General features: G+C 38.4%; 1 protein-coding gene across 1 annotated transcript; it reads left to right on the top strand.

The window, feature by feature from the left end:
- Positions 1-5,606: 5,606 nt before the first annotated feature.
- Positions 5,607-26,344, top strand: MYLK3 (myosin light chain kinase 3; the record flags this gene model as incomplete). The annotated part of the gene is made up of 13 exons (XM_079541592.1): positions 5,607-6,116; positions 9,579-9,669; positions 10,698-11,127; positions 13,904-14,475; positions 15,975-16,080; positions 17,472-17,565; positions 17,888-17,997; positions 19,083-19,224; positions 20,248-20,318; positions 21,689-21,817; positions 22,838-22,990; positions 24,336-24,468; positions 26,273-26,344. 13 exons carry the CDS (start codon positions 5,607-5,609, stop codon positions 26,342-26,344), a joined length of 2,613 nt encoding a protein of 870 aa, XP_079397718.1.
- Positions 26,345-27,353: the final 1,009 nt, after the last annotated feature.

Here is a 27,353-nt window from a genome sequence, read left to right as displayed (position 1 = left end):
TTCTACTTCGTTGTTCTTCTGTTGGGTTTGTTTGTTTGTTTGTTTTAGAAAGAGGATGGGAATGAGCGAACGACTGTGCATTGCTGAGCCATCTGCTGAGTTAAACCACAACAGTAAGGAGCACTGAGCACAGTACATGATGCTTGCTGTACTGCAATGGCAACTGTTGGATGGAAATATGATGGAGAGAAAGAATTCAGTAACTGAGACTTGAGATTGCACAAGATGTGAAACAAGTGCACTAGCTGCTTTTGGGAGAATTTTCCGAAAGTGTGTGTTGCAGTTCAAGTCCAGCCAAATGCTTTGTGGGCAGATTGTTGTAGGTGAAGTTGCCTCTGATGTGGCTGCTCACGAACACATGATTCACTTCATTCCAGTGCAGTTTGATGTATGATGTGCTTGTGTGCTTTGCTTTTCCAACACTTAAACCAGTGAATGCAATGTGAAATTGTGCTCAAGGTGATCACACTTCATTCAATAACCACGAAGGGCTGAAGAGTGGCTGTGGAATCAGTATTACTGCATTTTAACTTTGGAAAAGCGAGTGTAGAAGCAAAAGAAAAAAGAAAAATCAGATACATTCTTGCAGCGGTCATCACTTGTGATATTGTTGAAGTTGAAGTTGGAAATGATTATTGCAAGTTAACTAGTTAGTGCAGTATGTATGCATTGTATGCATTATATGCATTATTCTCATAATCTTTCAAATTTGAATTAAAAAAAGAAATTTCCAAAGTAGGAAGGGAACAGAAGACAACAAGGCAGTGCCATTTGGTGGTTTCCATCTTTTCTAGAACAAGCATGCTACCTGTGGAGCAGAGACTTTGAGGGATGTGGCTGAAAGCCAATGCTATTCCAAGTCAGCCAGACGGTTTGTGATGATTTTACTGTGCTTTGGAGCAAATTCTGGGTTATGCGTGGTCTTCCTCTGAAAAATTGTCTGTCTAGAAATAACCCTTTCTTGTGCAAGAGATCTGAGAGGCCTCATCTCATCACTTCAGTGGCAAGGATTTCCTTTTTGTGTTTTTATTCTTATTTGCCTTACTGTGCAACCAAGACTTTCTCTTATGCGTTGCAGTGGATCCCTGCTGACTTTAAATTACCTGTAACTGAACAAACTGCCATAGATACAACAGCTTCAGGTCAGTTTAAAAGATGTCTTACAGTTCTCTGCTGAGCTCCTAGTGTAGATGAGAAAGCATCTTGAAAATGAGAGGCAAAGCAGTTTAATAGTAGATGGCCTGAACCAGCAGGCTTTACTGAGAATTGACAGCATATGATGTAAAATCACTGAAATTCAGAGAAAGCAGAACCAGCAGCAGGACTTATCTATTCAGTTTCCAGAGATCTCTTTGATGAAGGTTGTGGAGGGATGGGAAACTTTACCCATGGCAGCCTTCTGGTCCAGGCTAGTAAATTGTTTTAGTAATTTTTTGGATAAGAAAGAAAAGAATGAAAATTAAAATCAGTGAGACAGCTTCTTAATGCAGTTTCTGTGGGCATCAGACTTGATGGTAAAAGAGGTCACAACTCAGGGTCAGTTGAAAAAATGTGAACAGGCAACAGGTGCTCTCTTGGCCTCATGAGAGGAAAGTAACCTGAAGGAAGAATGCAAGGGGTCTTGTTAAGCCATGTGGGTGAGTGATAAACACTGTTATCTAGAAATCTTGTTACTTTGATGTAAATTAAATGTCATAATTTTATCTGTTCAGCTATCTGCTGTCAGCTGCTTGACAGGGATGCATTAATATACTCTGCGTGATCTCAAGATCGTAAACGTGTCCTTAGCTGTGCCACTGCTTATGAGAGTTATGACTTACTGTGTTAACAGTTCTCTGTCACTAAACATGCATAAAAAGGAAAAAAGAGTTCATATAATGGATGTTCATACTAAGTTGAGGTGATACTATAGTAAAGTTGAACTTTTGCCCGCTAGGCAGTATTTAAATGTGTCATGCTAGGGTCTGATGGGGAGACTGCTAGTGCTTTATAGGCACTTGTACTGGGCAAGTGGATTTCAACCAACAGCTGACATGAATAATATGTTAAATGTCAGGTTCTTGGCCTTTTAAAGCCGTTGTGGTCCAGTTCTTAGTTCATCACCGAACATGACAGATGGAGATCTTTTGTCTGATCACATCAGGAAACCAAAGTATTTCACTGGACAGGCTTATCCAAACTGTATGGCATATTTTGACCTTGGAAGTTATTCCTTTATACTAAGTTGAAGCCTGTTTCAGTACTTGTCATTTGTCATGAGAATTGGTATCTTACGGAACCACTGCTCTGTGGATGTGATTTGCTGCTTTTCATGTGTCAAGGAAATTAACTGTTTGTGGGAAGTTACTGGTGTAGATCTTAATTTTGCAGAAGTTTATGTATCTTAAAGTTCAGCTAACTCTTCATTTCCTCAGGGGAGAATTCAGTTTGTGTCCATGAGCAACAGCAACTAGATATGGGTTAAGGAGGTTTTCAGCATAACTTGAAAAAGTTGCCTGCTGGCCACTGAAGATGTAAAGGATATTTATTAGTATTTTTTTTTTCCTGAGTAATATTCAGTAGCTGTAGCCAAATTTTGAATTTGCTGTCTTTTGCTTTTTTTATAGGGTCCTAATGTTTACCACATCTTGTTCTTCATCTTCTTAGAACTCTGAATTGCAGCCTTTTCAAGCTTCTCCTCAAGTCCCTAAAGTCTCTATAAAGCTTTGGCTTTATTTAGGCTTTTTAATTTTTTTTTTTTTTTTTTTTTTTCATTTACCTGCATATTTTTAGTCATCTCCAGTTATACTATGTTACTGGAAGCAATGCAATAATCTAATGAGATGATCTGTTTGAGCAGCTGGTTTTAACCTTTGTGACATTTCTTGTTTGGGATATAAGCCTCTGGTATTACTTTAGTACGTGCTGTAGATTTTTTTTTCCCCCCCATTCACTTCGTCTTTGTTCCTACTGCAAATGTTTGTTTTTTTTTTTTTTAAATTCCTTTGGATCAGAGATAGCAAAGAGGAATCATAGCTGAACTGCTGTATTGTAGATTCTTAAACCATTCGTTATGTTGAATGCAAATGTTTCTCTTGTCTCCTGACATCTGTCTTTGACAACTGGGAGTGTGTGTGGGACTGAAGCCAAGGTGGAATAAACTCTCATTTCCCTCTTGAGAATAGAAGATTCTTTGGCATCATCAGTTGAAGGTCACTTGTAGTTCTGGTTCTCCAGAATTTGTGTTCCTTTCTTCACGCACTTCAGAAATACTTGATAGCCTGGAGATGTTTTAAAGATATCCTGAGATATTTTAAAGGTATCCCAGAAGTTCAGTTCAGCTCTTGATAGGATGAAGGTAGCTGCCATCTTTTGTTCACTGGTTTCCTTCTTTCCTAATAATAGGAGAAAAAATTATAAGAAGCTTTATTCGGAGTTTACATTCAGAGTGTGATGTGGCTTGCCAGTTTGCTTAGCTAGTGACAACATGGGGTGTCCGAGCAGAGCTCTGCTATGTACAGTGTTCCTGTGTTAATTGCTGTTAGTTATTACTCATAGAACATTTCACATTCTTCAGATGTAATTTGGAAAGTATAGGACATGAAACAATTTCTGTAGCAGTGTCTGAGTACAAAATGTCATTACATGCAATAGGTTCTTATGAAGAAAGGGTGAATTTAATAGGCTAGTGCATTTCTTAGACTAAAGACAATGTTTGTGTGTGGTCTAAGGATGAGTACACCGTGATCTGCAGTATGTGAGTTTTAGCATTAAAAGACTTGAGTCTGTCAATGAAACAATTTGCTCTCTTTGAGCTGCTCCAGTGAGATGTGAACACTGGACATTAAATGTTCTGAACAAAAATTACCTTCTGTTGTAATCCAGAGCAAAAGGAATGAAAGATTCTTGCCTGAATATAAATGTATTATCATCCTGTAGTGGAAATGCTAAGTCACAGCCTGAAGCAGTGATTGAGCACCTGGTGGGAAGGCAGGGCCAACCCAGGGGAGCTCAGGTGCATGTAAGTTCCTGAGTGACTGAAGGGGTGGGGCCAGGATCTACCCTGTCCCAGACCTCATTTAAGGGTTGGCAGTGGAGGTGAGGGTGTCTTGCTGGAGGCCTCTGCCTACCTGAGGCCTTCAGAAGGTAAACAACTCTTCTCCTTCATTTCTGTATCTGTGGCTGTTGCATTTGGGCTTGCTCTCATTTTTTGTAGCTGAAGATTTTGCCACCCTGCTGTTATCATCCAATTGCAGCGTTACACATCCCTAGGAGAACACAATCAGATCCATTTAGAACAGTTTTTCTTTGTGTGTTTAACAGCCAATAAAAAGTTGGGAGAAGGAAGGAAAAAGTTAAGCATCAGTCATGAAGTGACTTGAAATTTCTCACTGCGGACTAACTGATGTTTCCTTTTTCTTCATCCATCACCCCACCCATAATTTTGCAGGTGCTTATTCAACACTATTTAACATCCTGCTGCATACCTGTATGTTGAACAGCTGCATCTGAATAGGAGTCAGCTTTGGCTGTGTCTTCTCTTTATGTACATCACAGAATGCCAGGAAGGAGTATTTTCCTACAGAAGTGGCAAGAACTAAATACTTTCATGAAGGGATAATTTTAATATTGTTACTACTGACTCTGTAGTGTGTAGAGAAAGGATTCTAATTTCTGTGATGCCTCATCTCATACAGCAAATACACTTAAATAATCATGTTTTTTTCCCACGTGCTCATTGTGAAAAATGAAAGGGATTGGAGACAAAGAGTTGCTCTGTATTGCAAGGAATTTGAAAGTGTGGGGATTGTGCGAGTATGGAATGGCTACTTTTCTGTTCTCTAGGGAATGTTGTAGACACACTAACGTGACTTAGAAGTGAAAGGAAGTCAGTAATAAGTCTATAAAATATCTAATTTAGTAATTTTGTTGGACTGGCTCTTTGTCCTCATGAAGATTTTTTGCTTGGTTCACTTTCACAGCCTGGGAGAAAGATATAATTTTAGAAGTTTCAGTTGACGAAGACATGCTGGTGCTAGATACGTATTTCAGATCCTTGTCATTGTACTCTATTTTTAAATTCAAGTGCCAGCCAACCTAACAAGCACAGCTTGTGTCTCTGCTGGGTGTCCTATGTCTGTGCTGGAAAGCAGAACTCTTCCAACCCTTAGCACAACACCACCACACTTACTTCTGTATTTGTTGTATTTAAAGAGAAGAAATGCTCCAGCAAATTCTTTTCTATATCACAGAAGTAAAACTGGTCATAAAAACAGTGCTTCTCTGTACAGAAGTCTGCTTAGGCATTGGCAATTGCTAAGATGCTTGCCTATCAGCAGCCACTTGAGAAAGAATTTTAAATGGTCTTGTGACGTCAAGGAGGCCCAAGAAAATACAGCCTGGTGCCAAATTACCTCCAACATTGAGAGCATGCAGTAAGAAATAGATAACACACAAGTAAATCATTTGCGCAATAGCTATCTAATGATACGCTCCAGCAACTCCAATAAGTGAGATTGTCTGGTGTAGGCATAGCTAAAGAAGATTAACTTTCAGGCCCTCATTTTCTAATTTATGATTAATGAAAAGCCAGCCTAATCTGTCTGACATCGTGCTGTCTGGACAGAATGTCTGCAGGTAGCTTGGACACAGCAGAAGGAAATGCCTCGACCAAGTTACAACCTATAAAAGTGAACAGTTTAAGTATCATGGATAAAAAACTGAACCTATTGAATGAGAAGATGGACAAACTGTTGCATTTCCAAGAAGACCTGACAGGCAGACTGCAACAAGTTAAAGCTATTGAGGATGTAGGAAAGGGCATTAACAAGCTAACGGTATCCAGAGGAGACCTCGATGAGACAGGTGAAGTGGAAAAAGGCCTGAAGCTATCGGACAGTCCTCACCAGACTGATATGGACAGCATATGCTCAGAAGTGTTAAGATTGATGAAAGTTGCTCAGCTTGATGCCTCGAAGCACAAGGAGAGACTGGCAAAGATAGAGGGAAGGATTGATACGCTGGATAAAGTGATTACATTAGTGGGAGAAGTACTAAAAAATTCTAAAGTAGTGGATTTTATTCTCAAAGGTGTTGTGCCCTGGAAGAAGGAGAGTCTACTGGAAAGCCCTGTTGAGGTTGGTTTTCTTCTACTGCTCTTGATAGTTATTTGTGAAGTAGCAAGTCTCTTCTGCAGTTTTTTTTTTTTTTTCCCATAACATTTATAATTTAGGTTTTCCTTTAAGAATTGCTATTGCAGGTTACTGCCATGACCTCTAAATTATAAGCATTTTGTGGCAGAGACCTAATCTTAAAATGTGCCTTGAAACGTCTCAAGTCGTCAGAGTGTGCCAAGCAATCCTGTAACAGGTATGAGAAACTGATTGCTGCTGTAAAAGATTCAGCTTCTAAGAGTGCCTGAAGATCAGCAATGTCATTCACATTGGTGACAGAGATGAGGTTCCGGTGAAAGGCAGGAGTAATGTACTGGGAAGTATTTACTGAAGGAAGCTGCTTCTATTTTCTTGATCGATCATGAAGTCTGAACACAACAAAAGTTTTGAAAATTTTTTCTGACTTTTGTTTATATGCCTGTGACTTCACGAACTATATTGACACTGTTCACTCCTCAAATCAAGTAGTTCTTGTGGTTTTGCATGTGCAGTTTCCATCAGTTCACAGACAGCGATTCCAAAGCATTTCCTAATTATCAAGAATAGTGAGGAAAGATAGACTAATATGATAAGACTGATCTGTAGTTGGTATGGTATTTGGAACTGATTGAGCTTGATTTCTGAGAGTTAAGTATTTAGAATTAGTTTTGGGAGTTGAGTCTTCATGATGACTTGCGTACTGTTATTGCCCCCTCCACCCCCCTCACAAAAAAAAAGTGTGAGGGAGAACTCCATGAGTTGAAATGTCATTCCAAGAGGCTCTTACACACCTGTGTAGAGGTGTCCTTACTGTAAGGACGACTTAGTACAAATGTCAGTGTGCATTTCTGTATTGATCCAAATGTTATTTTGTCAAATCAGTAACGTGTGTTGGTAGATGCTACACCTGAACTCCTGAACTGTTATAAAACCAGGGCAGTGTTAGATGCTAGCATACCTTTCAGTCTTTGAGAGCTCTCCTGATATCCCTTTTTAAATGCCAGAAGATGAAAAGTGAGCTAGACTGTATGGAGACAGAAGGATTTATAAAGAGATTCCATTAGTGTTGATACCAATAAATGATGACCTGCGTTGTTACAAGTTACTGCCTGCTATCCCTGTGAAAGTGCCTGGAGCCAAGCACTGTCCTTGATGATGCTTACATGTAGAACAGAACTGACTGCGCAATATGTTACTGGCCAGGAGAAGACGAATATAAAGATTTCATTGCCAAACTGTCAGTTTCTAAGTGAACAGTAAGGAGGGATATAGATAACTACTATTAGAGCAGCACTGGAGGAACCTTTCCCGTGGACTTGTAGCATGCAATCAGGATCAATCGTTAGTTAGCTACTGGGTACTGCCTCATCGGTGTTGGTGAGAAAGAAGGTCTGAGGTCATAAATTAATTCAAGATATGAATGGGATGAGAGGTGAATTGTCCTGCTCTTGGTGGCCTGATGAACTGGGGTAGAGTGGAAGTCTCCATCCCAGGCTGTAACTACTGCCTTGGGTGAAGAACTCACAATGTGTGTTTGGCAAGTGAACTGTTATGGAGCTAACTGCTTTTGCTGAAGTACCATAGTTGTTCTCCTTTCTTGTTACTGGGAAGTTTTTGAAATTGAAGCATGAGATTAGTTATAAGAACTTAAGATATGTCTGTGCTTTGATTACAGGCTGCTGAGTAGTCTGATATTTGAACTAGTTTTAAATTAGAGAGGTAGTAAATGTATGTGACCTAGCTAGAGTAATGTGGAGGAAAGTGTGGGTGAGTTTAAAAATGCATCAGCTTGTGGTGAGCCCTGTGCTAACTTTGGTCTGTTTTTTATTTCAGTCTGTTTTATAATGTGTCCAAAGAGATTCACAGTTGCATTGGGGTTGCGCACAAAGAATTTCCTACTTGCTTGTTGCTATTTTCCAACCTTTGCTGTTTTGTAGCGATACGCTGCTTATCGCAGTTGGCTTTGCACAAGGTTACTAAGAATGGGGGTGGGAGTGGGGAGGTCATGTTTTCATTTTTGGGTGAAGCTGTTTGCTGATGATATGACAGCATTCCTGGGATGCCATAGGAATGCTTATGGAAGAGGCATTCAAAGTTGGAGACAAATTAATAAAAGGCTATGAACGGAGCTTTACAGGTTCCAGGCTTCTTTTTTATGTAACAAAACAGCAACAACAAACAAAACAAGGGCAAAAAACTAAGCTGTCCCTTATTCAAGGCTTTCTTTGCACACAGGATTTTGCAAGTAAATGTTCCCCATAGTCATTGTTGCAGGTTTGCTTAGAGCTGCGATAAAGATGGTAACAATATTTTATTTTGTTTTTGTTTTTTTGTGGTGGGGGGAAAGGATTGGAGGGAGGTGCTCTGTAGTGGAATTTATAAGGTTGTATATGAATGAGGATAAGAGGCTGCTTATTTAAATAGGCCATCCAAGATGTTATACCTTTTCCTATTTTTGTATAATGCTTTATGCCAAATATTTAGTTTTATTACAAATGTATTGCTTTGTGAAGTGTTATAGTGATGCTGTTACAAAATAACTGTTCTCAGTGCTGTGTTAATTGGAGAACGAAATTGCTTTAGAAAAAGTCTGTTTTTAACCATACTAAAGGTAACATTTAATAATGTTGCATGTGTCTGAGTGTTATAATATAGACTAAAGGCTCTTTGTGTAACCTCTATCACTGCTGGAATCATGAATCTCTAGATGCCTTGAGACAAATACAGCATTGTATCTACAACAACATCTTTCAGCCATCAGTCAACAAGTATCAGAAATACAACATCATTTTATCTTCTAATAATTCCTGTGTTTCATATGGCATGGTTTTTAATCAATATTAGTAAGGGTGACTCGAGGCAAAATGTCTTACAAATAATGTTTTGGAAAGCGGAGACCTAAAACATTACTCTGTGCCATCTTGTTTTAGGAGTGTGTGTGTGGTGTGGTTTTTTTTTTTGGTTTTTTTTTTTTGGTTTTTTTTTTTGTTTTTTTTTTTTTTGGTTTTTTTTTGGGTTTTTTTTTTTGGTTTTTTTTTGGGGTTTTTTTTGGGGTTTTTTTTTTGGGTTTTTTTTTTGGGTTTTTTTTTTGGGTTTTTTTTGGGTTTTTTTTTGTTTGTTTGGTTTTTTTTGTTTTTTTTGTGTTTTTTGTGTTTTTTGTGTTTTTTGTGTTTTTTGTGTTTTTTGTGTTTTTTGTGTTTTTTTTTTTGTTTTTTTTTGTTTTTTTTGTTTTTTTTTTGTTTTTTTGTTTTTTTTTGTTTTTGCAAAAGCAGGAAGAGCTCAAAAAAGCATGGGGGGCAGGGGGGTGTATGGAAGCAGAAGTAACTAAAGATTCAGAAGTTCAGAGGTGTCAGTACCTGTTTTACAGGGTCTCAACCTATGAAGTTAGAGAAACCCAGTGAGAAATAAACACCCTGGAGCATAACTGTTATTTTTGTCATTTTTCAGGCCAAGGAAAAGCTTGAGGAGAGTGCTTCAAAACCTAAGCATGTACTTAGTAACAGAGGAACGCAAACTGAAAGCAGTAAGCCTTCTGAAGGTATGTATCACTCTGGGCATGTTACAGTCTTTGACTCTAGAACATGCAACAGACAAACTAGAATAGTCTGCTATTTTCCACTAAATGAGGAATTACTATGAATGAATTCCACAGAGGAATTACTATGAATGAATTATTGAGAAAATAGAGATGTTCTCCCCTTCCTTGTATCTGTCTCCTAAATCAGCCCCCCCGAGAAACCTTGAAGCTCATTAAATTAAAAGCAGCATCTTCGCTTGGCGACACTGTTTCCTTGTTTTGGTATTACAGTGATCTGAAAGAAGAGAGCAGTACTGGTTCGGAGATACCTCAGAGGTGAGGCAGTATCACCTAGCAGACAGTCCCCAAATTTGTCTTAATAAAACTCAAAAAGCACTTTTATCCTCCTTTGGAATAGGGGCATATTGACATTGCAAATGTATTATTATTATTTTTTTAATAAACAACAAAGTTTCATTGCCACAACAGTGCTAGATTCCTCTTTAGGATGTAGCTGTCTGGACATTGCCATTTCACATCCATTATTAATACTTGAGAAGTTGTAATGGCGTGAATGTGAGTTCAACAGACCTGTTGTCTTCAGAAAATGTCCTTTTCTTTTTTAAAGTGAGTCCTTTAAATCATGGGCGCTCCCTTTTTTAGTTTCATTTAGGAAGGGACAAAAATCAAGCAAACAGCTGGTCACAGTTATGAGTTGAAAGCTACACAAGTTTGTGAACTAATCTTGGTAGCCTCTGCATACTGAACACCAAAAGAAATGAGAAATTCCTGTTATTAATATATATAATAATTATCCTGAGAGTGCTGGAGAACCTTCCCCTTTTTTGAGTGCAGGTAAGACTTTGACTAAACCATGAGCATTAACAATGACTGACTGAACCTGGGTAAGGATTTTTAGTGGCTTTTAGTGGCTACTTCTTTCAGAAGTAGGAACTGCTTAGATTATTTTGAGTGGGTGTGTTACTTTACTTCCTCTTTTTTGCCACTGCTTCTGCCATGGATAGCTTATTAATGTTGTGTTTGTTCAGATACTAAAACTGTGAAAAAATTGGATGAAGACAGTAGAGGATGCAAGAAGGTAAATGCTTCAATTGCTGTTGCCCACAAAGCTGACTCCAGACTCCAGGCTAAAGAGAGAACAGCACAGCAGAAAGCGGTAGAAGGTACTGGAAAAGCATGGAGCTGTCAACAGCAAAAAGATTTTGGTGTCAAAGCTTTGAATCAACATAATGGTCTTCCCTTCATAAATCAAGATCATGTAGGCAACCAAGATGTTCCTGTTAAAGCTCACAATATGGGCAGAGCACCATGCCCAGAAGAGTGCCACAAGCAGCTTTTTCATCAGAAACCCAAAGAGAATGAAAACAAACCTCCGTCACGGAGTATGGCATTGCAGGAAGCTGTGCCCTCCACATCCCAGGCTTTATCTGACACAGGGTGTGAAGTGACACAAACCAGGTAATGACTTTGCTGCTAGTTTTCTACATGATCTGAAACCATTTCACGTGTTTAAAAAAAAGAAAAAAAAGGAAGAACAGATTATTCAAAAGTCAGCTCTTGCTTAGGCATGCTCCAGGGTAAAAATGGTCATGATGGGAAAAGTGCAGTGGGACCTCATAAACAGTTAAGGCAAAAAAACCTCAAAGTATGAAGAACCTCTTGTTTGTCTGAAGTTAGAGGGCAAGACATATGGGAGATTTGATGTGATGGGCTACTGCGTACTAGAGGAATGTGACTGCCCTTCTGCATCTCAAGTAGATGGACCTTTTAAACACTCTTTTCCAACTTCTGTTTCTGTAAACATGGGGCTGGAAGGAATTTGGAATGTTTACTTGTCTATGATAAAGCTGAAGCATTTGTTTCATTTTATGTCCTAAGTAGTCTTTAAAGCTTTTTTTTTTTTTTTTTTTTTTTTTTTTTTTGATGCCTTGATCACCTAAAGATATGACCAGATTATTTTAATTTCTAATAGTCTCATCTGTCATGGGTAAGTACTTTGTAACATGTCTTTAACAATTCTTTTCCTTTTGAATTCTTTATTCACAATTTGATTGTAATTATATTAAAAACCAAAAGCACAAAACTCTACCAACCAAACCTCAACAGCTGCCAATTCAGTGACAAATTTGAAGTGTCATGCCTTTTCTGTTGGGGCTGACAAATACATATGTGTGGGTATGAGTGGTATATGCATTCAGGTATGCATAAGTATACATCTACATTACTGTATCCCCCATTACACTATTAGTAGTGCTTATGTAGGTAACTCTGACAGTAATGCCTCCTATTTATTTCCATGGAAACCACAACAGCTACAAGGAGCACAGTAACACTATTTGATTGAACAAATTCTCAGATACAAAATGTTATGAGCTACGTGTTTTTACCAGCGATTAACAGTAGCCTGCATGCTGTTCTCCTTTAAAAACAAAAAAACCAACCCTGAACCTACAGAGTTCACCGGCTGTCTTACTGTGCTGAAACCCACTGCTTGCTCTCTATAAACATTCAGCAAGCATCAGTGAATGTTTGTGGGTGCCATTTTTCTACTTGGAGGAATTCAGTGACACACGTTTGCCTCATCTGCACTTCCATATCAGGTGCCATTTTATCAGCAGCCCTTCTACTGCTGTATGTTGCACAGCAAAAAAAAATCTAAGGGAATGCTGGTGGGAAGGTTCATCCTCTATTACGTGCCACCAACATCTGCCTCTGACATCATGAAACCAACATGATAAAATGGGAGGCGATACTTTTGGAGCACCCCTAGTACAAATTAATGTCTGAAGCCCAGACAAGAATGTGACACTACTTCTGTGCGTGTGTTTTAATTTGAAACCATCATGGTTTCCACCATCGTGGCCTCTTCTCCAACACTTAGGAACAAATTGTGTACAGCTCATATACATTGATAACCCCAAATCTGTTGTAACAGCATTAAGAAACAGGAGACCTCCCTCTGTTTTGCCTCTGGCTCATGAGGCTTCTTTAAGTGGAGCTGGGTCTGTGCTTCCCGCACTGAGGCTGGCTCAGGTGTTTGTGAACAAGCTGATGAACAGTTGCTGTTATCCCTATGGCATTTGGTGCTGATTAAATGTGATACGGCAGGAGTGAACTTGCACACAGAGAGCAGCTTTTGGAGCAGCTGAATGGTTTGGACAGAGGGGGTATGCAAGTGCCAAAGCGTTTGGTGAAGAGAGTTGGGAAGCCAACAGAGAACCAGAAGGTAGAACCTAGAGTAAATCCTGGGAAAAGACAACACTCCTGAACAAGGTCCCTATTATGCTTGCGTGTGAAGCATAGTGTAGTAAATGCATCTTTGAAACGCATGCTACTTTTAATGAGGTCTGTAAGCCCCTGCAGAAGTGTCAGAAGAACATTGTGTTCTCCTGTTTGGAGACATGCCCAAGAGTCCTCTTGAGTTCAGGCTTGTCTAGATAGCAGTGGAAGTGTTTGCACAGAGCAGCGTTCAGTGCTCTGAATAGCTTACTGCTGGTGCAGTTTAAATTCATAGCACAAGGCAGCAGCTGTGAAAGGTTCTAAAACTGGGAAACTTCAGACTTCAGTTATGCAAAAGTGGAAACAATTTCTTTTGTGTATTTTGTAATGATGTTACTCCTCTGAAAGAGGGATTAACTTCTGGGAAATGAGGGAAATATTTGAAGTTTTCTGGTAGCTGGAACATCAGGGCGAATAATATTAATGGGGTGAGAGAACTACAAAAGTTACTTTTCTAACAGAAAGCTGTGGAAAGAATTCTATCCCATAAGGCATAAACATGTTTGAGTGTGCAAGTCAGCCAGCTGGAGAGGACTAGGATGAATACAAACACAAAGATTTGTAGAGCTGTATGACCAGGCAGATGTTTGGATACTCAGGCTGTAATTGGCAAAGACAATCTCTACCATCTCTCTACCCATAGGAATGATATCTCATTAGTTCAACTGTAATAGCTGATAGAAGTTGGAACAGCTTTCTGATGGTGGAGTTAAGCACTTTGGAGTTTGTGAGACATGTTCTGCTCAGGTGAGGCAGTCAAGGATGCAGAAAAATTATCTGTACGTTTTTCAGTGCTTTCTCCTTAGTGCTGTTTTTCCTCAGAGGATTGGTATAATTATGTTTCTTTAATACTATAGAAATCTGCATTTTAAGAAGTTTATAAGTTTTCTTTCTAAGTGAAGTTGTGAAAGAAAGTCTGGGTATCTATGTGAATTGTCAACTGCTTGCTCTGCAGGATAGCCATTGATGTTCATATGACTGAAGTGAAAGAAAAGATTGAAATGAGCAAAGAAGGGAACTCAAGTGATCACAGACATAAAAATCTCAAAGCAAAATCCCCGTCCTCTTTATCATCAGAAGTGGAAGGATATAAACAGCTGCCTAGTAAATCCAAGCTTGAACAGACTTTGAAGAATGTCAGCGCTGAATCAAATCAAGAAGTGAGAGACAACAAGAAGCAAAATGAACTTGCACCAAAAACAGGGAAGCAACAGCCATTATTGAACAAGCCCAAGCCAAGTAAAAAGGCTGAAGACAAATCAGAACTAAAATGCAAACCCATAGTTTCACAGAGTACCGCTGCAACAGAGCCAAAGAAAGATCTGGGAATACAAGTCAAAATCCATCAAGGCACAGTAGAAGTAAAAGATTCCTTGGCAGTTACCGACTCTGACAGGAGAGAATCTGAGCCTCCCTGTTCTGTGGGAAGTGAGAACGATGTGGGCCAGTGTGCAGGAGCAACAATGGAGAACACTAAGTCATTGGAAGCTAGCAAAGAACTTTCCACACAGGATGGGATGATTGTTGGTAAGCTGCTTGTACTTAATTTTGGAAACTTTTACACTGAGTTTGTGCTATCCCTGTGTATTGCATACAAACTAATAGCTGGAGTGGTGCGTGCTACACCACCTGGGTCCTATGCTTAAGAGTATTTAACTGAACACCACAGATAAGTTTGATGGTCAAAAACAAGAGAATTAAAATTAGTACAGTTTATTTCAATAGTACTTTTCCTTCTAAAAGGTGTTTTGCAGTAAAAATATCCTTTCAGATGAAATTAAGTGGAATGTATATTTCTACAGAAGAAGTAATATTGACAAAATGCAGTCCTTCAGATATAGCCTTTGTTCAGTAAGGTAGAGTAAGCAAACTAGGTATGCTTCTGCAATTACAGACTGAAGAGAACAGCAGAATATTGCAGGACGAGTGTCTTGCTTGGTCTTTGTGCTACTGGCCGTAGATCTCTTCTCGATTAGTGTGTGAACACTTACTGTTTTTTCAGGCAACAGACGTGTAATTCCAGAATGTACGTGTATGGGTAGATGCCCTGAGCTGCATCTGGTGCTCTCAGCAGTGGTGGCAGGAAAATGAATTTGCATATGTGTTAAATTGCTCACCAAGATCTCTGGACTTAAACTGTAAAATTACTTTGAAAGAGCAACACCGTGAGTGGATGGTAGAAGCTATATCCTAGAAGAACTTAGACATTAATCATATAATAATTTAATTATTTAACTCCCAGGAACTGGTTAAACTTAATCATTTAAGTGTTTACAGCTCTTAATAGAATGTTGCTAGTAAAACAAGGTGTTGCTGGTAGAAGCTTCCTGAATTAACTGATATCTATGCTGATATTGTTGTGTATTCATGCTGGTTTTCCCAGTTAGCTTATCAAAATGAGAAGAATGTCAAGTATAATTTTTTTGAAAGTTCCAGATGTTTTTGTTGAATGGCCTCTTTTGTTAATGCATAAGGTCAAATGTTAACCTACCTCACTGGGCTCTTTCAGCATTGCTGTGTTAAGAATACAGGGTTGAGAGCTGGGAGGTGGGATCCTATCCTCAGTGATGGGCCTTCATCAATCATCTCTAGAAGGCTGCTAACAATGCAAGTCTGTATTTGAAGCAGCAGAGAGATTTTGAGTATTTTCAGCATCTCCTTTACAACCATCTAGAAATTCTTTTTTTTTTTTTTTTTTTTAATCTGATTTAAGTTTTTCTTAATGAAAAGGAAAGTGATTGTGTGTGCTCAACTGATTTGCATTTAAAAATGAGCAGTTCCATTGCTTCTGGTATTTTACCTGCATTTCACTCTAAAAATAGTGGAAAGAATTGCATGCTTAATGTTTGTAGATACTTCAGTGCTTGTCTGAATTCCAGTAGAAGGCAACTGAGACTTCTCATTGTATCGAGCAAACAAAATGAAGTGATGTGCATGCCCTGTGGACTGAGAATGTTGGTGTGATGAAGATGAAGCTGCAGTGATGAGGGAGAAATATCTCAGTGACCAGGTTTTCTCCTCTTTAGATGACAGCCCTTCTCCCCCAGCTCCTTTTGAACATCGCATGGTGAGTGTCAAGCTAACAGATGTGACAACGTGCTACTCAGTGTGTCACCATGAAGTCCTTGGAGGGTAAGTCTCTCTGCCCCCTTCTGCTGTACTGCAGGTGGTAGCTAATTGTGAAGAAGTGCAGTTAGCTCGGGAACTAGTAATCTTCTTCAGATGGCACCAAGATGTGTACAGGTGAGGCATGTGCAAGCCTGCTGCAGCCAGAGCAGTTGCTTCGTGAATCAAAGTGCTCACTCACTCCCGAAAGCATGGAGAGTGATGAATATCAGCTTATTTCTTTAATTTACAGTTCTGTGTGGAGCAAAAGGGGATTCCAATGTATCTACTGTGACTATTTTTCATGTATGTTATGAATACTTTCCCCTCTATTTTGATAACATCACTTTCTCTACCATTTTTAGTCCTTTAAGCTTTGAGGAAGTTGGTTTTCTCTGGTACAGCAAGAAGAGAGTAAATTTGGCCTACAATAGAAAAGCAAGGAGAGAGTATGCAGATAGCATGTCAGATTGTTCATCTCTTCATCCTCCAGACTTCCTGGGCTACTATAGTTGCCCTCTTATGAACCAGTCTGAGGTGCACCTCTAAGTCCCTTAGATTACTGGCTTCTGCCTCAGTTCCATTTTCAGGCTCCTGACTGTGCTCTTGGATACTATTTGCATTTGCTGTAATAATTTTGGCTACAGCTGGAGTCTTGACAAAAATCCATAATTTCCAGTCAGATTCAGAGCATTTGAAGTCAGCAGAGCCCGTTAGGGGTCAGACAGCTTCCAAAATCTATTTCACATTGAACTTTCCCTTAAAGAAAACTAAGGGAAAAAATTGTAATTATGTTGACCTTGCATTTAGTTTTGACTTGAGGAAAATCTACAGCTGCTTCAGCCTTTGTATTTTGTATACTTATCTAACAAGAAGGTTTTATTTACAGACTAATTCAAGTATGAATATGGCTTAAGTATAGGCCTGATGATGCAATAGCAGAGAAAATGATGTTTAGGAATCATCCCAAGGGGCATTAATGTATCTGGGTGACATGGGGGAGAATTTACACCATGCAAGAAATGTGGTTTGTGGTGCGGGTACAGTTACTGGTGTTAGTCATTTTAAAAGTTATGAGATCAAGACAGAAATATCCTTGTTAATATGTCCACTGACACATCACTGAAGGACAGCAAATGGGTACAGTTACAGAACTGAAAAAGAATATCATCAGGTCATCATACCACAGTGAAATGTAGTAATACGAAGGGGCATAATATTTTAATGTAAGCGTTGAACAACTGGCTGGAAAGATAAAACTAATCCTTCATAAGCTGAGAGAAAGAGGAGATTGATGCTGCTGGCCACCTGATTCTGTTCACTTTGTACTGGGCTATTTTTAATCAATGATAAGAATAGTTTGAAAAATTTCTGCAGTGAGCTGTGTTATTTTCCTGTCTTTCGTTTGTTGTCAACAGGGGGCGTTTTGGGCAAGTTCATAAGTGCACAGAAGTCTCAACTGGTCTCAATTTGGCAGCCAAAGTCATTAAAGTGAAAGGAGCGAAAGAAAAGGTAACTATGTTCCTGTGAGCCTAAATGAGTGCATGCTGTAAACCATGTGAATGGCATTCATTTTAGCGCCACGTCACTGAACCTCCTTGTAGGAGTCAATTTCTCATTGCATAGTACCAAATATTAGAACTTGTCTGTTAAAGTAGTAGCTTGGGCTTCATATGACTGTTGGTCATTTCCAGTGTTTGTGATTAAGCCATTTGTTCACATGAAACCTGTCATACAGATGCTGCAGGGTTAAAAATTATTGTATTCAAATATATTGGAGTTCAAGGAGCATATTTGCTCTTTTTTTTATTTTTATTTTTATTTTTTTTTTCAGGAGGATGTGAAAAATGAAATTAACATCATGAACCAATTAAATCATGTGAATTTGATCCAGCTTTATGATGCCTTTGAAGCCAAAAATAATATAACTTTGATCATGGAATAGTAAGTTTAAATGATTTCAGGAACTGTTGGAATTTGGGTTTGCTTTGGTTACTAAAAGAAAAGGAGAACGATAACTCTGAGATATGAAAAAGGCTTGAGTGGCTTTTGAGCCTATGAGAGTGGAAGCTACATATTTTAAAGGCAATATCTTCACATTAAAAAATACATACACTGCAAGATTGCAGTTTAAGCAGATGCTAAGGAAGGTAGTTATCTTCAAGCATATGGAGCTAATTACAAGACTATTAATGAAATAATTTTGCTATGGTTCATTTTTCATTTGAGTTTAACGTTGAGGCGTCGCTGTCCCTAGCTACCAAACAACAGTATGGGGTAAGTAAAACCTCAGATAAGAAGTAAAGTGAGAATACAGAGTACGGAAATGACACAAGGGAGATTACTTAAAGTATGGCTACTGGTTTTTTTGTTTGTTTTTTTTTTTTTTTCAAACTGAGTTTCCAGTACAAAATGAATTGCTGTTGACGTGAAAGAAACAAGGAAAAAAAATAGAAAAAAAAAAAAAAAAAAAAAAAAACATTTAAAAATGTCTATATTCTACTCTTTCATTTAAATAATTGTAATTTTTACCCTGCAAAACCTCGTCAGATCTGTGTGTCTGATGTAATGTTCTATTTTTTTCTTTTTTTTTGTGCAGGATTGGTTTCAGTTGTCAGCTCAAGTAATATGGCTTTCAGTTTAGAAGTTGAACGCATTGTATAGGTTGAAGAGTTAATTTCCCAAAGCTAACAGGGAGATAATAATAGATACTTCAGTACATTCTATAGGTTTTCCAGGTCCCCATTTTGTCTTCAGATTGTGTGGCTTTGGATTTAGGCTTTGATTCTCCCCTTCTGCTTCCTCCCAAATGTTAGCAATAAGTCTTCCAGTGTGGAAGGCACTCTAAAGTGATGCTTAATTTCACACACAAAAATAAGTTTCTTACAGTCATTTAGTCTGCAGATGTGATACATGCTGGTTGTGTTGTTAGGACCTGTGCTAAATTAGAAACTGAGTTTCCAATGTGGAAATAAATGAAGTTAATGAGGAATTTTGGTGTTTTTAATGCTTATCTGTTAAAATTTTAGTCTGGATGGTGGTGAATTATTTGACCGGATCACGGATGAAAACTACAGTCTAACAGAGTTGGATGCAATCTTATTTACCAAACAAATCTGTGAAGGAGTCCATTACTTGCACCAGCATTATATTCTCCATTTAGATCTGAAGGTCAGTGATATCCATTAGTGATGGCTTACACCACTACAGGCTGTAATTGCTATTATTTCTTATTTCATTAATCTCATAAAGAAATAGACTTCCTTAATTCAATAGCCACAGTGAATGAAGTTCCAGAGATGTTTTTTTTCAGTGTCTATTTAGTAGCTTACTTATAATAATGGAATAATGCATTTCTGTAATTTTTTTTTTTTGCTGTTAAATCAGAAACTTTTCATTGTGTGACATTAAACAATGACCTTCTGTTCTTCTTCAAAAATAAACAAAAGAAACCAACCCCAAAACATCTTTGGACAGAAATGCTTAGAAATGCTTCCAGTCTTCATTCTTCCTGCACTTATAATTGTATCCAAACATCTTTTCCATCTTCTTCCTATTGTTCCTTTTACTGCCTGGATCTGAACTGTGTGATTCCTTAACTGATGTGGCTGAAAACAGGCCACATCATTTTCCTTGTTCATACAGTGCCTTACTCAGATGGTAGTAGTCCTGGTTGGCCTACAGGCAGCTCTGCAGTTCTGACTTTGGAAACTCACTCTCTCCTTTGAAAAACAGTCACATTAGGGAAAAGAAAACTAGCAAATAAATGGAGAACAGTAGCAAAAACAAAACAAAGGAAACTTTTTCCTCTGCTTTCGTGAACAAAACAGAGGGTGCATTTGATGTGTTTCTTGTGACTTTCGTGGAATCCCTTTCATAAATTCAGGGGTAAACCATAACCATTAGACCTGACTCTGTTGTACATGAAGCAGGTGCTTTTCATTTCAAAATCTATTTATATTCAGTACAGGAATAGTGTTGTACTGGAGTGGAAGTTAAACTTCCTTACAGGAGATCCAAAACCAAACCTTTCTCTAACTTATGTGTCAGCCAAATCCTTATCTCTAATAATAAGAAGGAAAAGAGTCATCCTAAAGATTCTAAAATCTCTGAGATATTTTTCTTATTCTTACTAAATTTGTGTACTAGTCATGTTTAACTTGTCTTTTTGTACTAACTCTTGTCTTTTTGTAGCCTGAAAACATATTATGTGTAAATCACACAGGGAACCAGATAAAAATTATTGACTTTGGATTCGCAAGAAGGTAAGGGTTCTGTTATGAATTTTTAAAAAATCCCATTGAAATATGCTACTGGTAGTTCTTATTATATTTTTTATGCATTTACTGGCTCTGAGGTGATTCTGATATGTGAATGAGCTAAATACTATGCTGCTGCAGGCATGAGTTCTGCTGTGTGCATTAATTATCTAATTGCTTTTTCAAGTAGGGTTTCTGTTGAATAAAGATATACAACTGTTCTAATTGTTTCAAAATGATTCCCCTTCTAAAGCTTTTACTCTAGGGACTCCATGCACACATCTCATGTGAAACATAAAGCCCTCAGAGAAATAGAGGCTTTTCACTGTGCTCTTACTTTGCTTGCTTTGTTTGCTTGAGGAAAGCTGTGGGAACATGAGTCAGATCCTCAGAATTGAAAGAATTGACTCCTGTTGGTGTAACTATAAAAACATTTCTTTATTTTTTTTTTTCTAAACCCTTTGAGGATTTTGTTAAGTCAGGACCTGGTATATGCATGCATATACGTGCCAGCATGTACATATGTATCATACATACATATATGTATTCTGGTGTCTATCCAAGGACTCTTGTTTTAGAAGTATTTATGAAAACAGATGGATGCACTGAGATTAATTTATTTATGAAATGGAGGGTAAAGATGTAATTTTTTTACTTAAGTAGAGTTTAAAACAAAATCTTCCAAGAAGCTGAGATATAAAAGCAATGCTTTAATTGCTTTCTGTCTGTGTACTTAGATGTAACTCCCACAGGTGTCGGTGAAACTTATTACTGGTTCAGTGTCTGTACACTTAATTTTTAAGCAATAAAATTGAATCATTTTCTCCCTATTCAGATCTGTGTTTTACATGTTACTAAGCCCAAATAATCCTGTTAAGAGAATCTCACTTTTGCAGTTACATTTTGCTGAAGTCTGCTGTACAGACCTTTAACCTAAGACGTAGCTGAGCATAGGGAAGCAAATGCTCTCCAAACCCCTTTTAATGGAAACAGGTTTGTTTGTTTTATGTTGGACAACATCTGCTGGAAAGGTGAAACCTGGCAGAAAGCATAGCTTCTCTCATTCCCTGACAGAGGTCTACGCAGATTTTATTGCTCTTGGTCTTTTTTTCTGTTTTTACTCAGAGAAGTGGAAAACTGATTGTCTTATACCTGCAGTCACAGCAGAATTCACTTCTTAGTTTTCAAGATCTTAAAAAAGACTTTTAATTAAGGTCTTCAAGACCTTAATGCTGTTCTGGTTGGCTTGGAGACTGCTATGCTAGCTTTTTTGGTTGTTTTTTTTTTTTTTTTGTACCATGCTTTGATTTCTAGAGATGAGATATTTGTTCTCCTGGCCTGCTCTCAGCATTGATGTCTGTTTCTTTCTGTTAAAGGTACAAACCTCGAGAAAAATTGAAGGTTAACTTTGGAACTCCAGAGTTCTTGGCTCCTGAAGTGGTGAACTATGACTTTGTTTCCTACCCAACAGACATGTGGAGCGTAGGCGTCATCACGTACATGTTGTGAGTATGAGAGGTCATGGCAATGGCACCAAAGGCTCTATGAGAACAGAGCAGTGGAGGGTGTCTGTGGTACAGGAGCGTGGCAGGCAGCGAGCCCATCAGAATGGAACTCCTAATTCATGCTGTTAAAAGCAAACAGTGAGCTGCAACCCTTTAATGTGAAGGTACCTCACAGTTGGTGTTAAGTCTCTGAACAACAAATAGGCCTTTAGATAAGAATGTAAACATTCTTCTCCTTTACCCCACCTTATTTATCAAGTTCAAGTGGATCATATTGTGATTCCTTGGAAAAGTGGCCCAAAGCATTTCAGAATTTCCATTTTTATTGGATTCTTGAAGATTTAGATTAATTTTCAAATTTGCAGTCTGATAATTGGTCTGCATCTGCCCAGAGGAATTAATGTTAAATGCTGGGCCACAGGTCACATCACAAATGGGAGTAAGACTTTTTTTCTGTTGAAGGCAGGGATGGCTGTGGAATGCTCTGGTGAGCTGACTCAGCGTCTCAGAATTTTTCACAAATGCTTTCTGTGAACGGAATAAATGGTTTAAATTTGTTAGCCAAAAAGTAACTGGATGAAATAATGAATTGCTGAAACAATAAATCTGAGGCTAGAGGCTAATTGAAAACAATATGCTGTTCAGAAACCAGTGTAATTTGAGCCAACCTTGGTTATAGGCTTTGATTTAGGAAAGCTCTTGAACCCTCCTAGCTCTTCTAGTTGGGAAAGCACTGAAATATGTACTGAGACTCCTGCTGAATTTATTTTACTAGAGATCCAATAATGGTGTGCTCTGACTTAGCTGACTGAGCTGCTGAGCAGTAACATTAACAATACAGTTCTTGGCGGGGACTGACAGGTAGGACCCCCATGTCTGAGAACTCTTCCTCTTGAAAAATTGGCCAGAACTATAGAACAGAAGATTCAAGGGAGAAGAAATTCATCTTGCATGTAACTGTTTATCTCCCACTTCGCTTTTTAAAACTTTTTTTTAAATTTTATTTATTTATTTATTAAGGCTTAGTGGCTTGTCCCCATTCCTGGGAGAAACTGATGCGGAGACGATGAATTATGTAGTCAATTGCAACTGGGATTTTGATGCAGAAGCTTTTGAACAGCTGTCAGAGGAAGCAAAAGATTTTATTTCCAGACTACTTGTGAAAGAGAAAAGGTACCTCCTTCTCTGATCATGAGAACAGTGTAGCACCTAATAGTGTTTACTTCCTTCTAGCCCACTGTTTGAATTACAGTCAACAATGAGAAGTTATTATATGACATTTTCTTTTGCTGTTCTGTGCTTACTGGACAGTTCCTCAAGGCAGAAGAGAGGAAGTCTGGAAGGATTTGCTGTGTAGAAATCTGTCTTTAATATTCCTTCTCTGCATAAAAGCTATTTCGTTTGTTACTTTGAATTCTTACAAGCCTTGTCGTAAATTGTGGGGGGGAAAAAAGAAGTTTATTGAGTATACAGAGGATGAATAGAAGCTACAGCTGTGAAAATGTGCATAGTTTTCTTCTGAAGTGGTCTAAGTGCATTTGGTAGCTATTAAGAAGCATTTAGGACTTACCTCTGCATGTTGGTTTCTCATTCTGGGATTAAGTAAAATAAAAAGTGATTGTATGTATGAAACAACAGAAGAATGAGAGTGACATTGATGTCAGAAAATGGCTATGGGGCTGGGGTAGGGTGGATAGAAAATAGTTTTCTCTTGCTGGGTGATGATACAAAACTAATCAAAACAGGAAATAATGCATACAGAAAAGCAGAGGGCAATATTCGAGGGGTATTTCAAGGAGTGCTTAGAATAGTACCGTCTTCCAGATCATTGCCTAAATCAGACAAATTGGTTATAATACTTTATTACATTTTGAGCCAGAAGTCATAGGGTTTGTTTTTAAAAAATGCAAATTGAACTTACTTCAAAATCTTGTCTCCCTGCCTCCCTCACAAGATTTTCTCTATTTTTCAAGGTTTTTGGACAGGTTTTCATGTTTGGGGCCATTGTTGAATGTCTGAAAATAATGTTATATTTATCTGTATCTAAGCTTAGGATGAACGGATGTTTGTGCTTTTTAAATATGAGGCACAGAATAAGCCTGCACTCTCAGGACAGGTGGATGGCACCACAACAGTTTTTCTTCATGCGATGATTCTTTCAGTGGTTCTTGATTTGCATAACAAAATTATACATAACCGATGAACCTGTACAGCTGCTGCTTCACAACAAAATCCAAACAAGGTAAAATAGAATAGTTGAACACCGGACAGTCAACCCACTGCACACCCTGCCAGCAACTTTTCACACCACTCATTCCTTACACTGGAGAGTGCAGGATGTTGTTAGGACTCTATGCACTGGAATGAATAGCATCTCAAGAAGCCTTTCCACTCACTTGCATTGGTTTATTTAAGGGAAACATTTATGTAATCTGTAGATTGAGGAGCCTGAGATTCAGAGAAAATGGCAAGAGGGGTGGCTGTGTTTACACGGTACTTCTGTTTTTTTTTCTTGCAGCTGCCGGATGAGTGCAACACAGTGTTTGAAGCATGAGTGGTTAAACAACCTGCCTGCCAAAGCCAAGAGGTTCAAGCTTCGCCTGAAGTCCCAGTTGCTGCTGCAAAGTTACATAGCTCAAAGAAAATGGAAGGTAATTAGCCTGGAAAATCTTCCAGGGGGAAAATCAGCTCAACCCAGGCAGGTTCTGCTTTTCTGAATATTGGCTCAGTTTTACTAAATTATTGTAAACATGAGTTTAGGAATTCTTCAGTTTGTTATTTGAAGTTCTATATTTTTTTTCTTTACAAGTTCAGAGGCTTCAAATGCTATTTAGCTCACTCCAATTTTTTTTTTTTCTTCTTCTTTTAATGGAGACATTTTTGCATTGACAACGGTTGTGATGGGATACAATGAAAGGCAGTTTTGTTTCCCACTGCAGAGAATGGAAGACTGGGAGAGGGAAAAAAAAATAGGCTTAAAGACATTAGGAAAAATTCTCAGAACCTTTCTGATAAGCCCAAGACTTTTCAGAAGTAAATTGTGAGTGAAGAAGGAAGTGATAGATTCCACTCGTATGTTTGTTGGTTTGTAAATAATTGACATACTCACCTTTTACAAACAAGCAATGGAGGAAATGCTAAGAAAACTCAGATCCATCTTCTGTCCTGTCACTGGAGACTTGTAATTCCTTATCAAGAAGTTGAATCTTATACCTTCTCAACTCTTTGACTCAAGCTGTTTCACTCTTATGCATTTGTGTTGTAAAAAACGTGTCATCTAAGACATGACACTGTAACTCGTACTAGTGCAATCCATGGTACCAGCTTTCTGTTCTGTAGTAATCAGAGGTTTCTCAGTACAAAGCATTGTGTTACCTCCTGCTGGCAAGATTCCAGTATCATCCTTGAGGATTCTTAGAATTCAACTAGTGGCAGATCATTTTTTTGTTTTGCACTGGGCCCTGTATACCAAGGCTGAAGTGCTGCAGCCAGTGCGTGTCACATAGGGAACCATGCTATATCCATACGTAACCATGTTCCCTGCAGTGTAAAGACAAGTACTGAAAGCTGATCAGCTTTTCCTCAGGCTTCTCTTTGATTTTATTTGGCATTTCTGTGAAGGAGGGCTGTCGTCATAGCATATAAAACTAAGACTTTGGGAGCTGTAGAAAGACTGTTTCTTGCTTTAAGTGAGCTGATTTACCTGTGGCTTAGACAGTGATTGTTTTCTGACCCTGTACTCAGTTTTCCCAGAATCACAGAATGGCTGATGTTGGCAGGGACCTCACGTCCACCCCTTTTGCTCAAGCAGGACCACATATAGGTGGCTTTTCAGTAACCTGAAGGAGAGAGGCACCCCGTCTGTGCAACGTGTTCTATTGCTTACTCATTCTTACAATTGAAAAGGATTACTGATGTTCAGATAGAACCTGCTGTCTCAGTTTGTTGCCAATTGCCTCTTTTGTCAACACTGAAAAGAGCCTGACTACATCCTTTTTGCACCCTCCCTTCAAATATTTATATATATTGATAAGATTCCTTTGAGCTTTCTCTCTTCCAAGCAGAGCAGTCTCAGATCTCTCATCTTGTCCTCATAGGAGAGACTCCAGTCCCTTACCCATCTTATGGGCCATTTATTAGACTCTCAGGTTTTAGGTCTCTTCTCTAATGTGGAGCCCAGAACTGGACACAGTACTACAGCTGTGGTTTCACCATTGTTGAGGATCAACTTCTTTGAGCTGCTCACATTAAACAGTGCAACCTGGGGCACCATTAGCTACCTTTATGGCAAGGGCACGCTGCTGACTCATGTTCAACTTAGCAACTTAACATGTTCAACCTCCATGAGGACCTTTAGGTAAATAGATTGTCTTTTTTTGCTGAAGGAAAATCTAGAAAGAAAAAGTCCTTTTCCTCAGTTATACTCACACTCAGACCACTCTGTTTTGTTCACAGAAACATTTTTATGTGGTGGCTGCTGCTAACAGACTGAAGAGATTTCAGAGTATGTCTGTCAAGCTTGCATAATGTTGTATGAAGCAACTACCATGCTTGAAGATGGATGTGAAACCAAAGGAGAACAACTCAGTATCTTCAGTAATTTCTATCCCGTATATAATGTCAAGTCTTGCATCTGTCTTTCTCATATATTGTGTGTTAGTGCTTAGTTACCTGAAATGTCTCTGAAAGCAGACAAGAAACAGAAAGTGTTACCTGAAAGCAGAGGCACTGAAATAACTTAAGAAAACAGAATATACTTTGTTTTGTTCTTACAAGCTTTTAGTTGTACATAGTGATGAAAAAATAGAATTTAGTGGGGCTGACCTCTTCCTGAAGGCGTTATTGGTCTGTTTTTACCAAAAAGACCAGCAGTTTTCTGGCTTCTCACACCAAGCACGGGATCTCTAAAGACTTTCTTCACAACTGCTGTGTACACAATCAGTTTTAGTGGACTGCCACAAGAATAGCACGATATTTTCCCTCAGGTTTGTTACTTAAGCAGGAAGATCAAACTTTTACTTTTGTGAGAAGATAGATGGGTGAAACTGCCACAAATAAAAACTAGGCAGTGGCTGCTGGGTCGCTCTGCAAATATCTCATAATGTACTGGAAAGACTTCCAGACACTTCATTTCACATTTTAAATGTGTAAATGCTTTTCATTGGGTGTGACTGCAGCCCTTAGTATTGTAGTTCTTATTTTGAGATTTTTTTTAAATCCTTTTCAACGATTTTAATGCATTTTATCTGGAAAGTTGATATGCAGAACACATTCTAATGCTGTTTAGCTCCAGAGAAATGGTGTATTGCTAGACTCTGTTTTTGGCCCAGCTGGAACATTGAAACCCTTTTTTTCCCAACTTGCTCTCAAACATAAGACTTTTTCTTCACAATACTAACTCTTCATGATGTCTAAAGAATTGAAGCCACTTACAATTTCTCAGCTAAAAATGCAACATTATTTATTAGACCTGTGGTTTCTTTCATTCCTGTTCTAGATTTTGTAGAGCTCAATGTAAGCTGAACAGGCTCTTTAT

This window comes from Tetrao urogallus (genome assembly GCF_951394365.1).
Source record: "Tetrao urogallus genome assembly, chromosome: 12".
In the NCBI taxonomy this organism is placed as follows: Eukaryota; Metazoa; Chordata; class Aves; order Galliformes; family Phasianidae; genus Tetrao; species Tetrao urogallus.
Note: the sequence above shows the minus strand (reverse complement) of the source record. Positions and strands in the feature narration are given on the sequence as shown.